Raw genomic sequence first — 17,238 nt, 5'->3', positions numbered from 1 at the left:
TCCACTCCTCCCCTCCTCCCTTTTTATTTCCCCTTCCTTTCTCCTAGCAAGAAAATTTACTTTGCAACTCAACTACCGGTGCTTTTCAACGAATGATAACGACATAGATCTCTTTCTCTGTCAAGTAAAATTTCCAAAACTTGGACCGTTCCATTGAAATGAAAGAAAAGCAAGAGAGAGAGAGAGAGAGAGAGAGAGAGAGAGAGAGAGAGAGAGGAAAAGTATCACAACATCGGTTAATAATACGTTTAAAGGATCGAAAGGAACAATCTTCTTGAGAAATCTTCGTAATAAATCGTCCCATTAATTGTGCAAACTCTGGTCTCCATCGTCATTGTTAACCTTTCTTATTATTTCAAAGGAAGTTCGATTTAACTCTTATTTCGTTTAATATATCGCGTATCATTCATCCTCCACGAAGGATGGACTACTACCATCTCCAGGATCGATCCAATCGTCTGTCGTCTCAGCTGGCAAAAGAGCATTATCTTCACCCGACCAGGTGAAGACTTCGACAAACAAAACTACGGTATAAGAGGCAGACAATCGTCGCACTTTCCTAGTCTCGGAGACTTTACAACCAATTAAGGCTCAATACAATCAATATCGGCGACTATTCAAACGATGAAACAATCGAAATGTAATTGCGTCGTCCCCTCTGAATAGCAATTCATTCTCCAAAGGCTACTTCCTCTCGATTCGTTCTTTTTCTTCTTCGTTTCTTTTTTTTTTTCCTTGCTCACCTTACGCTTTTTTTGTGTAGAATCTTGTTATAAAATCTCATATCTCAACTCTTCAAATTTCCAACCATTCCCAATCCATCCTTTCACCATATCTGTCATTGGTGTAGCTGTGGTAGCTTTTTATCTCGAAAATATTTTACTGTTACGATTAACGAGAGTTCTTCTTGTCAAGTCCCCAGAGATCGAATCGATGGTGATAAAATTGAAATTATTGTAATAGATGGAAGCTCGATTTATTCTTTTAATGATCGGTCCCTGTGGAGAATGGATCGATGTACGCGAGTGGAAAAATGTTTAAGTTTCGTATTTACGATTCAAAGTTCTTTAAGTTTTGCGTCGTTTGAGAGATGTTATTTAAATAAAAAAGTTAACTTTGAATTAATTTATGTTCATCAAAAATTACCAACTTCGTTACATTCGTGTATATTTTCTTCCAAAAATTAAATTTCATAACTTCGAATTCATAAAAATAATTTATTTTTGAATTGAAAAAGGTGTGTAGATGTTTGATAAAACAGTAATCGTAAGCCTAGAATCGGACGAATGGGAAACACGTGAGAAAATTTCATATTCAAATCCACATCCTCTTTGTTTCTTCGAAATAACAAAGTGGTTATCTCCATTCATCTTGGCTTCTTCTTGTACCTTAACTCGTACGACGATCCATTTCTCAATTTTCTTTACTTTCCCTGTTTGAGTAATCTCGTGTAATAGTTTCATTCGAAATTAATATTTTCGACGATATAATTTTTTTCATCTTCTAGAAAATTATCTATCCAATAACGACACTGATAAAATCAATTTACAACTTATAACTTAACACCTGCACATTATTAAATACACCAAATAACAAAATCGAACATCATCTACTCATCCACGAAGATCATAAAGCCAACATTATTCTATTTCTCATTAAACGATCGTAATCTTAAGCGATTGTCCACAACCCTCCACACGCCAAAACCCACCCCTTCTGAAAAGTGATGAACGTCAGCCGTTATTAAGGTGGAATAAATCGCGTGGCGATGACATCGATAACCCAGCGTTGAAATTATTGCCAACGTGACACCGGTTATCATTTCGCAGCGTTTGCAACTCTCTTAAAGATATTACCGGCATCCGTGTCCCCGTGAAATCGCGCAAGTTTCTCTTAATGACGAAAGTGGAGCGAACTCGAGTCGATAGGAAGGGGAGAACGGCGGCTAATCGTTTCACCGCGAGGGAAAATTCCTTTCGCGCGATAGCCACGTGGTCGGAAGAGAGGGGGTGGTTGGCTGCAGGTGTACAGGGGCGAAATCATGCGACTTAAACGAACGACGGAATCAAGAGCCGAAGAAACCCATGGATCGAAGAACGGAGATGAGGGTAGATACTTGGGCCGAGATTGAGAGGGTGGTTCACCCTCCCTCGAGCTTGGAGGCTATCCGCGGACAAGCCCAAATCGCGCTACCCGTCAGACTGCTACGAACCTTCAAACTTACATCAACGAAATGAAAGAGCCCATCCTTTCGATACGTTCTCTTCCTCTCTCTCTCTCTCTCTCTCTCTCTCTGTTTCCGCGTTTACTCTCTTCCTTCGCTGCCAAAAGTTGAGATATCCGTGGATTTGCGTCTGGATCGCGCTCGTATTAAGCGAAATTCGCGTGTTTCGAGAACGCAATGTTTTCACTTGGTTTACGTACAATGGCGATCAAACAACGAGGAGATTTGAATGGACGTGCGTTATTGCTGTACGTGCATCCATGCGTGCGATACGTTTCGATCTTGCCTTTAGGGATTTTCGTGTACTTTATGATATATGTTGCGGCGGAGGTTTGGTATTTGTTCAAAGAGGGTGAAGTTGATCTTCCGTTTCTTTCTTCGTTTAATTCGAGAATTTTATGAGTTGGTTTGGATGGAGTTGTCATTTAGGTTCAAATGTTTAATAACTCTTTTTTAATTTAGGGTAATTGGCAGATTATAAACTTGCAAATTTTTCATTTCGACATCTTTTTTTTTAAACGATACAAGGATCTTTTTAAACGATACAAGGATAATATGCAATCTTCTGTGATTTGTAAAAAGAATAGTATCGATAAATGTTATCAATATCGTTTAGTAATCACGATAAAATTGTATAAAGAAGTTTGTAGAAATAACAAAAATAAACCTAAAGATTTCTATACGTGAACGCGCAGTACAGATCGATTCGTAACAAACTTTCGTTCGAATTCTTTCTCTCTTTCTCTCTCTCTCTCTCTCTTGCATATTCACATAAACAAATTTACACAGATCTTCGATGCATATGTTCATAACCGGTTTCGCAAATATTTGGCTTTTACCCGGTGGAAGGACAAACTTGAGCCGACCGTGCTTTTTCAAATATTTGAAAGGTCGCGAGCATTTCCCGCCATATCGATTCGGGTTAATTTCTGCGCTACATTTCCTTCACGCGTGTTCAATCCCGGTAAAATATTCGTTACCTCGGTGTGCACGCGCCGGAAGTGGAAGAAGGGAATATGCTCCAGTTGCACGCGGAAACTTTCTCATCGAGTTTCGATATTTGGCCAAGTTTTTCGAAATACTCCCCTTCCTCTTGTAGTTTTCGAACAGGAACCAGATATTTTGCCCGCGACGTACCGGAAGGACGCCTTCGATGGTCCTTCGCGCGAATCGAGCGTAAAAATCGTTTAAACGCAGCGTAGATGTTCGAATCTTCTGTGAGAAATATTTAACAGTTTTGGCCTCGAACAAATTTTTGCGGTCGTTGAATTTGACTGTATTATTCATAAGTTATTTTAAATTAACGTGAATATATATAAATATATATATATTTTTTTGAATTTATCTATCTGTTCGAAATAGAAATTTTGTTTGTACATAGTATTTTATGGTTTGGTATTATGTAAGCGAAGAAGTAGGATTTTAATTTCCACGTTATAAACTGTAGACACTTTTATTTTATTTTTACATTTTATTTTTCATTATAGAAGCGACATTAAGAGAGATAGGTTGATTGATTAATTAAAAGGTATACAATTTAATTTAATACAAATTAATGATCAATTAATGATTATCGAGGATAGTTTACGAAAGGATAAGGAAGATAGGTTATCAAAATTTACTTTATACAAATATTATATGAAAATACAGGAATTTAGATAAGATTCGCGATTTTTAAAGATAGGGGAAGAAAGCTCTTCTCAGTTTCACGATTCTTTCGATTGCTCGTAAACAGATACATAAGTCTTATCGTATCTATTAAACCAATCTTAGCTAATGCTTATCGCGCGTATCTATTCTTGCAAAATATTGATATTATTTCGGGACCTCGATATGGATTCCATCGAAGCGAACTTTTTCATGAATTCAACTATTATATCGCGTACAAATTGGAAAACATTATTTTACGATAAGTAGAAATAATTTCAAAAGAATTATATTTTTTATTTTTATCGATTAACAAAGAATCTTATTGATCTTATCGATTAGTCTTTGGTATTAAAAAAGAACGAACGATTATAGTAACAATTATTATTACAAACTCGTGATGAATTGAACGATGAAAAATAAGACGCGTAAATTTTCAACTGCGAATTATTTGAAGGAATTGCTGACAGGAAATCACAAATTTACAAATATTTTTGACACAAATTTGTGATAATTATACGCTCTATTTCACGGAGGACCACAATTTTTCACTAAAATGAAAACACATCCGCGACTTGCTTTTGATAAAGAACGAGCATTATTACTCTAATAATAATGCAACTCGCGATTCTGCGTCAATTGTAAATATTCGTCTCGACTTGTAAATTTGTATTTACGCAAAACTCCACGGAATAACCATTAAACCAATCTCCATTCGAACTCCATTCTTTTTTAATAACATTCATGACCAATCTCGTACAAAATTTTTCAAATAATCATCGTACACCAATACGTCTCCCTTCGTATAAATTTCCAAATACGCATAAATATCCGCAGCGTACTTTCGAATCGCCCCCTCGTCGATCCTCGCGAAATAAGACGCCCCCATTCGGAATACCTGCGGAAACAGCCGAGGGGGGCCGTGTTCTCCCCCCAGAAGATCGGAATTAGCCGCGTGTCTTGGCGCGGGCACGTTGCTCGCACGTTGAGCCGCGAGATTCTTCCCTTCTTTCGGTTGCAAAAAGGGGTGCAGGGAGGAAAAGAAAGAGAAAGAGAGAGAGAGAGAGAGGGATAGGTGGCGAGGACCCGGCTAAGAAAAGTCGAAAATCTTAATTCGGGGGCGGTGCCGCCCCCACGATGCGATAGGCGGCGACTCGTAAGCGGCGATTGGCTTGCGGCTGGGAAGGGGGTGAGAGACCCGTGTACGGGGGTGGAGGAGATATGCGCCGTGACGCCGGGATGTCGGCGTGTTCACGTCCGCCCGAACCCGGTCCCCTTTGCGCCCGAGTACGACAGTCGACGCCGGCCGTCCCGAGCGTGCAGTCGTGGGAGCTGTCGTCTTCGTCGTCGTCGTAGTTGGACGATCTCGCGCGTGATCGTGTTTTTTTTTTTTTTTTAAAAATCGAGGATCGCCGATTTTATTGTCTCGATTCGATCGTGTTCGCGTCGTATTTTCCACGATTCGAATAAATAAATCGGAATAAATAAATTGAAGAGGGAGGTGAAGGGAAGGGAGAAAGTTTGGATCGGTTGTTGGATCGATGGTAATATCGGTTTCTCGTTGTTGGGCGTGATCTGTGACTGGTATTAGGATGAGGGACGTGATCTTTTATAAAATCTTGACCTAGAGGGGGAATAGAAGTGCGGTCAAAGCACGGTGGAAACGGATCATCGGATCGAATCGTGTGAGTTGGCCGATATTGATGATCCGCGTTTCGATGGAAGGTGGTGGTCCGGAAGGGTCTTCTGGAGGACGTACCCGGTGGATGCTGATCGACGGTGTGGCCGATAAATCGGTTTTAGATCCGAGCGGGCGTGCGTGCGCGGTGGGGGGGCGACGTTTCTGTGGATCGTTTCGCGAGTGGAAGGACGAGGTTGAGAGTTCGGGGGAGGAGAGGAGGGACTCTGTTGGTGTGTCTGTTCGTTGCGGATGCGGATCTTACGCGGGTCGTGATTGTGACAACGAGTTGGCCAATTTGCAGCCGAGAATGCTGGTGCTTGTTAAAAGGAGGAGGGAAACGGGTTTCAGTCTTGCGACGAGGATGGCGGCCGTCTTTGTTATCGCGTGCCTCCTGCTGATGGACACTCGGCCGACGTCTGCTGCCTTTAACAATGGTTAGTCATTTTCGTATTTTTCCTTCCTCCTCAGACTCCTTTGTTCAACGCTGTGTCGAAATTATGGAAAATCGAATTTAAAATTTTCCTTCAGTTCGAGAAAATTTCGATTAAATGTAGTTAAATATAATATTGGACGGTAATATTGGATTCGATGAATGTGATGTTATAATTGGCTATTTCTTTTTTCTAAAAATATAGGAGTATTTCATCGATGACATTTAAAAACGTATTTATTGGATTTGATGATTTCAATACATGGACATTTAGACACAGTAAAATATCTTAAACTATTTATTCTAATTCTTGAAGAAACAAGATTGTCATTTATTGTCCAATATTCTCTCCTCTTCAATCGAATATTCATTCCTACGTAGAATCGGCTGACACTCGCTTCTACCGCGAAAGATTAAAAGTTAAGACGTTGTCAATTCTTCCAACACAATTTTGCATAATCGTTGGATAATCGTTTCAAGATATGGATATCTCTCTCGCAGCTGCATCCAGTAATATAGTAATTATCGTTTATTTCACCGGATGACAAGCAACCTAGATGGCTTATATCATTGCTTCCACAGATCGGTGGTCAATCAATTTACCTATATCGTAAACTTCATCACGATCGACGTATAAACCGTATATTCCCTCCTGCCGAGCTCATACCACCACCCGTGGCTGTTTGAACGACGATTTAAACGCGCGCGGCTCGATCAACGCGTAATCTCGGATTTCATTTTGGCTACGTTAAATCAGGAAACCGACAACGGTGCAAAGTGTTCCCGGAAATTATAGCGTGTCCAAATGAAGCGCGTCAAAGGCGCTTTCGTTCCGTGGGGATGGGGAATAAATTTCGCGATATATCGATTTTGATAAAAAAACGAAGCAGCCAGTTAATAAATCTCCTCTCGATGATCGAACTGAAAATTTTGATTTGATTTTGACGAGGGAAAATTGACGAGTGATCGAAATTGTAAGTAAGGGTGAAACGAAAAGTTGAAGATCGATTTTATTTATTCTGAATAATTGTTGAGAAGTTAGGAAATTTTTGGTTAGGAAATTCTCCTTTGGAACGAAATATTCATTTAAAACGAATGATCGAATGAAAAGAATTAAAGATTGATCCTTAGGATTCTTGATCATAGTTAGAGTAATATTACAGTTGAATTACTTCAATTCAATTAATTGTGGGATGAAGCTTTATTTGTTTCTTATCAATTTAATTAATATTTTTAGTTTTAATTTATTACGATAATAATAATAATAATAAGTTGAATATGAAATTATTACAGTTTTTACTACAATGAAAGCAATTGAAACATATAATAAGAATTTTGTTTTTATTCCCTGTGAATATTTTATTCGTCATTTAATTAAATTTTTCTTTTATTTCATACAAATGAATATTTCATTTCAAACAATCGGGAAATTATTAAATTTATTCTCCATCGATATACATACATACACCATACGAAAGCGATAAAAAGGTTATTGTTAAAGCGAGTGCAAAAAAAAATACGATTCAAAATGGTTTATACCACGTATGTATACATTCGAATTTTCACTAAAAAAAAAAAGGAAAAAGAAAAAAAAAGAGAATTCTTCTGCCTGTTAGGACTCATCCACGCGAGAATAAACTCATCGAGTGAATTCACGCGCGAGTAAATCATTCATTCGAAGTTTTACGTATCTGCATCGCGTATGATTTTCAGCAGAGAAGAGTATTATAACGCATGTCTCTATAAAAGTTACGTAGTTATAGTATAGTCGCTTTTCACGACTGGATATCTCCAGTAAATATGCGATCAAACGTTAAGGGAGAATAATTCGAAAAAAAAAAAAAANAAAAAAAAAAAAAAAAAGAACGTATTAAACTAGGATTAAATATTTCAACGAGCCTTAATGACACGTGGAACACTCCTCTCGTAGAATTATTCAAAGGCAAGAAGCGACCGAGGCACAAGCTGCTGCTTCAACTTCTTCATTTCTCATTGAGATTCGCTTTCCTCGAGCCAACCTTTAAAATTTCACGCAATGAAACTTTTCTCCCCCCCTTTCTTTCCAACCTTCTTAAGGGATGTCAAAGCGGAACATCCTTGGAACATCGTGTTTCTCGCAAACTTTCCTCCTCCTTCGAAATCTTTTCGAAGAATGTCAAAGAGGAACATCCTTGTAACATCATCTTTTGTACAACGAAACGATATTTATCTTTGTTTTCTCTGAAATGTATCAAAGAATCTCGGAATATTCCTAAAAATATCCGCATTATTTTTCCTTTTCTTTTTGAATTACTAAGTATTCCGAAGAATTATCTATTTAAATTTGAATATCATTTAATTCTATTAGTCGAATTCTATTAGTCGAATCCAAACGGTTAACTCTTAATAATTTCTAACGCACAATCCTCAACTTCATCAGCCTCTCAGCTTAATTGAAACAATTATTCAACAAATACTTGGATTTTCAATAATCAAGATCTAAATTAACCCATCTACTCTCGTTGCCAACTTCTTGGAAAGTTTTCAAACCAGTCTATCGAATATCTTCAAAGAAGAAGCTCCCCGCGACGTCTCTGGAACATCGTCTTTCACCCCATTTACCTGTTCGTGTAAACACTCAAAGACTTCTCCCGGTGATAATTCAATCCGGCCATTTTCCCGCGTTAAATTCATTCCGCGAACTGCGAAACAATCTCTGGATCCTTTGTCCCTTGACGTGTCGGGCGAAACCCCTTTGTTCTGCCGTCCCAGAGATGGCCCCCTTCAACCCTCTGAACGACACCTTCCCTCGTACTCGTAAGCGGCACGCGCGGCGCAAAAAGCTCGTTTCGCTTCTAATACCCGGGTCCGGTGAAATTACACTTCAATGGCGAAATTGCGGCCACGGAATGAGCTACCAGGTAAGCTTGTTCCCCATGCATAATTCATAAGCGAGGCGTCACGATGAAACTACTACGTCCTATAAATATTTTTTTCGAAGCTGTGAAAATGCATGCAAATGAATTGGCCCTAATATAAGTACATTGCTCTGCCTACTACTTGCACAATTTCAATTGAAGTATAAACGAAATGATTGCATTTTGTAATTCACGCGATCGTTGTTGAGTTATTGTTAAGCATCGAGGATTCTCTGGATTTGCAACGATTTCTTGCTGAGATAATCGAGCTATAAAAGTTTGATATATTTTTTTTTATTATGGGGGGGTGTGAAAATTATGAGTCGGTTTTTTCTATCTTATTACTCTTATATTTATTAACAGTCGAATACTTGAATAATTTATTAATCAAAGCATCGAATAAGCGGAATCAAAATTGTGCAAAAGCTGAGGTTATACGAAGAGGTTAATTATAGCAGTTAACGAATAATTGTTATTCGAGCTTAAGGTAACTTTATTTCGAAATTTTAATTAATTAATTTTTCACTCCATTAATGCTCTCCGCTCTTGTTGGAACGAGCGCAGACACTTTTGCCATCTTTTCGTGCGATTTTTTATTGTCTTATACAAGAGCGCGCGGTGTTAGCGTTGAACTTGCAACAATTAACATTTTTTCTCGCGGTCACTGGAATGAGAAGCGGCAAGGGGATAAATTTCGTGATAATATAGTGGGCGTCAGCGACACGGTGTTGCGTTGCTCGTCGTTTAGAAATCCGCCTTCTGTTCCCCCATTGCCATCTTTTCTCCCTCGCTCTTCCTCTTCGTTTTTACTTCCCCCCTCCCCCGCTTTGCTTCCACTTTTGTTTACCGCTTCGTTTCTCTCCCTCCCCTTCTCCATTTTCCTTTTCTCCTCCACACCTACCCCTTCGTTTTATTTTGTTGTTTCCAGCCGCGCGCCTCGATTTGCTTTCTCATTCTTCGTTTCCGTATTCGGGCGACGATGATTTACCGATCGCCACCAAGAGAGAAACGCGGCTGCTGGCATGGCAATTTTCGCGTTCGCTTGTCGCGTGTAACGCTTTTATTCATACCGTTGTCGAGTTTTCCGCGATACATTGTTTTCCCCGTTATTCTATCGTTGTATTCGAATCGAGTTTCCCCTCGGAATCCCTGTACAGCAGATTAATAGGAATTAAAGAAAGCGATATATCGCTCTCTCTCTCTCTCTCTCTCTCACCATTGTCCACCTTGTATTCGTCAAATCGATCAATTACGTCAATTAAAAATTAGATTTCGAATCTTTCTTGAGAAAATGGATACTTTCGGAATATATCCTTTGAATATCTTTGGATAAAAGAAAGCGAGGTGTAATAGTAAAATTAACGAAAGTATAAATAATAATAATTTGGACGAGAAACTTTGTCTCGTTCAAATTTACACGTCCATATTCCATTCGTGACTTTTCCAGGGATAAATATCTCGGGGGAAAATATCGGTCGTAACTTTACTTTTATCCGGGTATGTATCAACCGCTCATCCTTCAAACACCACGATCGCCGAATGGCCGCGAATCGAGGCAACTTTGGCGAAATAATGCGCATATATTTTGCAATATTTTCCCAAATCCAATCGTTTTTACGACCGTTTCACCGTATTGCGCCGTGACTTTTTGAAGTCGGAAACGCAGAGCCGCCATTATCGTCTCCTCCGTCGTTGACCGCCCGGATCCAATGCCGATTTTATGCGGTGGTTATTCAATTCCCGCCGCTCTCTCTCTTTGTCTCTGTCTCTGTCTCTCTCTCTCGCGCGCAATCTCGGCCGAATAGAGATAGGGGATCGAGCATTCGGGGAACAGATAGATAGTTTCGAGAGCGGATAATATGGAAAGGTTCTCTCATTGTCTCGATATCAGATCTCTCTCGAAACGACGAGTAAAATCGTTTTCCTCGGGTCGTACATTTAATACGGTTAAAGTAGGTAGATGCGGTCTGCGCGGAGGCGGCTGTTCACCCCCCTCTTATTATTCGTTCGCCAGGTATTATCTAATTTCGATGAATTATTAAAGGAGTTTGATAACAAACGTCGCGAGTTCTCTCGGCCATGAGCATACATCTCCCTACCTAGGAGGAGAATCTATTCTCAAGTTTGCTTATCTTTCCCTCCTCCCCTCCCTCCTTTTATCCAATTCCCTTCTTCCCCTCCCAGTCGTATTATTCGTCGCCATTTCCTCCATTCCCTTTCGCTGTTTCACGCGCATAACGTTTTCTTCGAGCAGCTATCGTTTACCCGCCCTCTTTATGGAATTATCTCGTCGCCTGGGGGCTGCCATCTGTTTCGATACGGGGAGCACACCCCTAATTAGGGGTACACGCGACAGTTGTAAGCGCGCTAAATCTAATATCTGTTCGAAGGGGGCGTAAAAAGTACGTATTTCCATGTGTACGCCTCGAACAATCGCGCCTTCACTTTTTCATGGAATTGTTCTGCGAATCCGTGGATAATCGTTTTGCGTGGTCTGTATATATTTTATTATATACGTTACGTCGTTTCTACGACGAGCTGTTTCCGGGGTTAGCACGTTTAGGGACGAGGGGTTGTTTAACGATTTCGCTGTTGCGGCTTTTTTTCTGGGTTTTTTCGTTTAGGGCTATTCTTTTTGGGGTTGTATTAGGTTTGAAAATGTTGGATACATTGCTTGCTTCGTTCAAATTTTTTGAAATGTTTCCTTCTTTAAATTTAGATTTCTTTTGTATGGTAATATCGATAATTTAGAGATAGCTCATTGATTTCGTTTGAATTTATAATATGTATTTGCGAAGCTCCATTTTATTTACTGTGTTAATAACGATATTTAATTGTACAGGAGGTTCATATTTCAAAAAGTTTGATTTTTTTATTTCAATTTACTTTATGGAGTAATTGCAATGTTATATCTTTAGGTTCAAATATTATTCTTCGAATCTTGCAAACATTCTTTATATCTTAACAAAATATTATCTAATAGCTCGTATTTTAAACCATCCATTGAAATCTGCGTGTATCGATATTTTCAACAATTATTTCAATAATATAAATTATTTTTAGAACGTCGTTAATTTGGAATAATCGAGATGAAAACCAAAATAGTCTATTCAAATTACAATTTCTACGTAAATTCTCGTCCAAGAAGATTTTCGCAGGTAAAATATTTTCCAAGGAAATAGATAAAATTCAGAGTAATTCTAGAAATGTTCGCGGAAGATTTTCGTGAAATCCGTCTATTATATATGTGGTGTACAATGCCGCGCACCCCCTGTCGACTTTACATTTCGATACTTCGGATTAAAAGGAAAAAAAAAAAAAAAAAAAAAAAAAAGTAAGGAAAAAGAAAAAGAATTTCGATCGAAGACGTGTAACAACGTGCTCTTGGCCTCCGGTGAAGGAAGAAAAATCGTAAAAATTCAGAGACGCGGCACGGGATTATCCTATTTTTCCCATCGTGCACGTATGTGTTCCTGAATATTCATCTGCTCTCATCCGATTATCGCGAAATATCTCCGTTTCCACTCGTTTTCACCTCATGTTAGAAGATGAACGGTCGAACAAAAGAGGGTAAAAATTCGCGGCTGAATAACGCGATGCTTTTCTCCCTTCTCGTTTGCGCTAATTGCAACGCGAACAATGGAGCTGCAAGATGACCAAGAAGTGCGTTTAACCGATCATATATGGATTTTCTTTTTCTCTCATTGCAAGCATATGATAACCTAACGAAAGACTCGTTTAGATTTTATTGGGGATGTTTTAAGGATAGGAGGGATAGGATTTTATTTATTCCTTGCGTGTTTATTCCAATTATTTTATAAATATACTCCTCTTGTTTTATAATAATATCGTAGAATTCGTATTTGATCCTTGGTTTTTTGAGGGATGAGGAAGATCATTTATATCAGGGATTAATTATCACAATTTTCTTTTCTTCTATCGATCAAAATTCTTAATACAACCCCCAATACTTTCGATCGAAACACATATACCAAGCCACAAATTACAAAAGAGCAACACGAAATACGCATGAAAATTCAAAATACTTATAATTTTATACGCAGAACAGATTTAAAGCATAATCGATCGAGATACAAAATTTCGATTTTAATCTATTGTTAATATACAATATTCATTTTTCGAGTTGGCACGTGCGCGTACAATGCAGCCCCCTTATAAAGGGTGTGGAATAACAAGGAAGGAAGGAACGCAAGGAAACAGAGAGGGGGTGGGTCTCGCGACGGATGTCCTCGAGGGATTCTCGCTTCATGCATTTTATATTTTCTTGGACTTTGATTCGTAGACGGACCGCGTGGCCCACGGGAGTAATCCTTAATCTTTGATCGAGAATTATCTTTGATCATGGCTTTGGTCATCGCGCGCTCTTCTTCCTCCTCCCCTCTCCATTTTATTCCGCGTCTCCCTTGGGTCGACCGCCACCCCCTGTGCTCGAGGGCCGTTCATGGGGAAAGGTTCGAGGAATGGGCCGAGCACAGGGACAATGGAGACAAGCTTCTCTGAATGGTGGAACTCTTAATCTTGTTTCTTACAAAGTCCTGGAGAGCGCGGATATTTCTTAATGCGAATAATTTTTGGATGGAAATTTTGGAGAAACGATATTTATTATAAGAATAATTTTTCTTTAATTTAGGTCTTTTTCGTGTTTAATAATCTAATGCAGCAATCGTAATCGGCATGATTATACGATATTTCAAGATTATTCTCTTTCGAAATTATAAATCTTTAAAATACTTGCCACAATTTGCAACGCACTTGAAACTTCGAAATAGAAGATCCCCAACATCAGTCAGAATCGATAAAATTTCATATTTTCGTCTCGTTCCGTGAATAAACTCATCCCCGTTTCATCCACTTAAACGGTTGAAACTTTCGAAACCGCAATCGCGAATATCCGTGGGAATCGAAAAGTCGAGCGAACGGTCTTTGCAAATGGTGGAAAACGCGAATCGTTCGTCTTCTGGCGTCGAAATGATTTTCCATTACCATTCGTAGGGAACTAGACGTTTTGGCCCCCGTATCTGTTTCCCATTCGAGTTTCCTCGATTCCGTGGCCGTAAACATGAGCGGATCTCGTGTGCGGAAACACGACCAACCCTTTATTTCGGAATCGAAATAACGCTTTCGCCCCTATCACCCAACTCGTTCCACTTTTGTCTTCGACTTATCGTACCGTGGATCTCGAACTCCTTTAATCCGTTGGCGAAAAATTCGCAATCGTAGTGAAGTGGAGGGACTCGTCGAAAAATCGAATGTGCATTGCATGGATTTCTAATCTATGGATCTTGAACGATGAAAATTATCTTTCGGATGCTTTTTTAGTCAAATTATTTCTTCTGTGATTTTCAATGAATTGTAAAACATTTTCGTGATGAAAAATTATTAGAAAGATTACGAATCGATAAAAATTGTCTTCTTATCGCATTGATCCCGGCGTTTTTTATTGTGAATGTGTTCGTCTCACGAATATATTATCCCATATATTTTTTACATCTAATAAAATCAGATATTCTTCAAAAATCTTCATGACAAAAGTACTTGCCTATTTTAAATTCTTCATAATTCTACCTATTATTATTACATCGTCAAATCTAATAAATCCATTTTAATGACAGATGATGTAATTAAGGATCGCAGTTTAGTTTTGCAAAAGTTTTGCATCTTTAAAAAAAAAAAAGAAAAAGGTTAGGGATGCTGTCCACATGGTAAAAAGAAAAGAATAGAGCGTGTATACTTGGAAAGGAGGAATCCTCACGCGGGTGATCTCAACTCGGCTTACCAAGTTGGCGAAATACTCGAAGGCTCTCTCATCCTCTCGTTTCCTCCCCTCTCTTCCCGTTTACTTTCGTCGCCAGTCTTCCACCTTTGCGCCTCTGTTGACCACCAGTTTCCTCTTTCTTTCTTTTATCCCTCTTTTTTTTTTTATCTTTTCTTCACTTATGTGTGTGTGTTTTTTTTTTCATTGCCTCGTCCGCCACACCCCGATTGCGTACGTGTGGTCAGAGGAAGCTTTCAGTTTCCCCTTCTTAGGGCAACCTCCGACTTTGAAGTTTCTTCAATCTCCAGTCGTTGTTTCCACTCTCGTTCTTTGTTTTTCTTTCGCAGGTTTTTTTTTCGGTTTACGTACGTACTCTTTTCTTTGTCTCTTTCTGGTTTTACGCGCCCCACCGTTTGACTTGGATGGAGGGCGGTGTAGATATTTGCAGAGAAGTTGATCCGAAGGGATTTTGAATGTTTGTGGGGGAAACCTCAGATTTGATCTGTTTTTATCAGGGGACATTTTTGTGATTTTATTATTAATATTGGGGGGGTTTTTTTTATCGTAATGTTTTTTTTTTTTACATTGGTTGATGGAGAAGGGGTTTGTAGGGAATTTTTTCGATCAGGAATCATTTTGAATTCGTTATTTTTTATTCTACTTTTTTAAGTTATAATTAAAGGGATTTGTTTGCAACAAACATTATTTGATTTTTGTTTTTAAAGAAATCTTTTCAACAAGTATATGAACCCAAAATATATTTAATAATAATGAATAATAATTAAAGGAACGATTCCAATTAAAATTAAGTATTGTATATATTATAATTCAATAACTATTAATTTCTAAATTTAACACAAAGGAATAATAATTTTTCTCTTTCTTGGAAATTTTCCCCTCGATCGCGGATTAATTTATTTTTGACGACTGATTGTTCATCTATCGTCAAAGTAAAATCTCAGTGATAACACTCGACAAATAATTAAACGGTACGATCGTGGTCCAATAATAGCGCGGGAGATTGTATCGCGAAATTGCGACGACGTAAAACACCATGATGGCGGCATTACAGTTTCTTTGTCCACAAAGTACATCCAATTTAAAATAAATTTCCGGATGCCTCGGTGAAGTCTGTTTTCGTCCGACTTAACAAAACTGCTGAATATTTTCACAGGGGTAATCACCCGTAAAATTATAATTTCTCCAGTCCCCGTGTCCAACTTCTCCTCCTTTCCTTCTTTCCTGTTTTCGTACTCCTGTTTTTCCGCTATTCATCCCATATACATTTATCATCTGCTTGGATTATCTCAAGTAGCTAATATATATATTTAATATTATCGTTTTATATTATTATATATCTTTCTAAGATCTAAGATCAAATTTTGAAATTGGAATTTAAATTTGAATCGTTAGTGAAAATCGAGATGTTTAATGTGTTATCAATATGGTATCAAATATTTTATTTTCTTAAAGAAGTAGATATAATATTTTCCGTGTATCATTTCAATCGTGAATCATAACCATAAGTAATTTCCACGATGAGAAATAATCTGTTGATCGATTGCTCGAATCAAACAAATTTTATACGCAATTTGTTCCATTCAAAAATCCCTCGATCCTAATCTCTTTTCCCTGTCTGAAGACAAAGTCTAAGGAGATCCCCCGGTTACTTCCGCGACAAGACGAGACGAGACGAGACGAGACGAGTCGACTCGACTCGATTCGAAACGAACAAAGAGGTCTGTGGGGAATTTTCGAATCCGTTCTTCGAGATTCGTGGCAATTTATTGGCTCTGTAAAAGGACTGTAAGTGTTCTCCTCCTTCGTCGTTCACCTCCTCGAAAAGTTACGCTACGAAGGGGAGAACTCGTGTCTCTCCGTGTGCTCGAATATTATTTGCAGATTCTCTACCCCTTCGTGTTTGCAATTCGAGAGTCCTTTGAATCGTATCCGCGCATTTAATGTCGTTACATTGAAATTTCATGAAGTCTCTTTGAGGATTTCGATTACACGGCCGATGTGCGTAGGCCGATCAATTAAAATATGTAGATGTCGCGCAAACATGGGCCACCGGTCTGCCGAGTTCCGTTTTATGAATCCACGAATTTCGGAGTGAGTATCGGAGGGGAAACGTAAACGCGTTATTTCAGCTTCGTTGAAGAAGGATTTTGGATTTTCTTTATTGGAATTTCTTTAATGACCGATCTGAATTTCGTAGAAAAAGGGGAGGAAGATATTTTGGTAATTATTTTTATTAGAAAGAGAATATTGTTCGTGTTCGAATTAAAGTATAATTTTCGTGTACGGAACTACGTGAGAAATATTTAATCATAAATTGATTTTATGATATAGAAAGACAGGTTTTTTTAACTCGATAATAAATTTTGCTTTCTAATCTCAAAAGATCGTGTATTAAATATTATCGAATTTAGAATACCATACAAAATTTCGTTATATTTGTATAAACGAAAATATCTTTGAAAATTTTAAATTTCTGCTTTTCTTCTTGGCCACTTAACGAAGAGCATATTATTTTTCGATAAAAGTACGTCTACGCGAAAGGATTAATTTCTGGACGAATCG

At 38.4% G+C, this 17,238-nt stretch overlaps 1 protein-coding gene across 1 annotated transcript in view; it reads left to right on the top strand.

Annotated features, from left to right (window-relative positions):
* Positions 1 to 5,302: 5,302 nt before the first annotated feature.
* The window catches only part of LOC122719608 (lachesin-like), a 244,606-nt gene continuing 232,670 nt past the window's right edge, over positions 5,303 to 17,238 (top strand). The window contains exon 1 of the mRNA XM_043945558.1: positions 5,303 to 5,986. Within this exon, the coding sequence (XP_043801493.1) occupies positions 5,575 to 5,986 (412 nt within the window). The 5' untranslated portion in view covers positions 5,303 to 5,574. The remainder of the gene's footprint in view (positions 5,987 to 17,238) is intronic.

This window comes from Apis laboriosa, unplaced genomic scaffold (genome assembly GCF_014066325.1).
Source record: "Apis laboriosa isolate Shangri-la unplaced genomic scaffold, ASM1406632v1 scaffold89_cov152, whole genome shotgun sequence".
Lineage (NCBI taxonomy): Eukaryota > Metazoa > Arthropoda > Insecta > Hymenoptera > Apidae > Apis > Apis laboriosa.
Note: the sequence above shows the minus strand (reverse complement) of the source record. Positions and strands in the feature narration are given on the sequence as shown.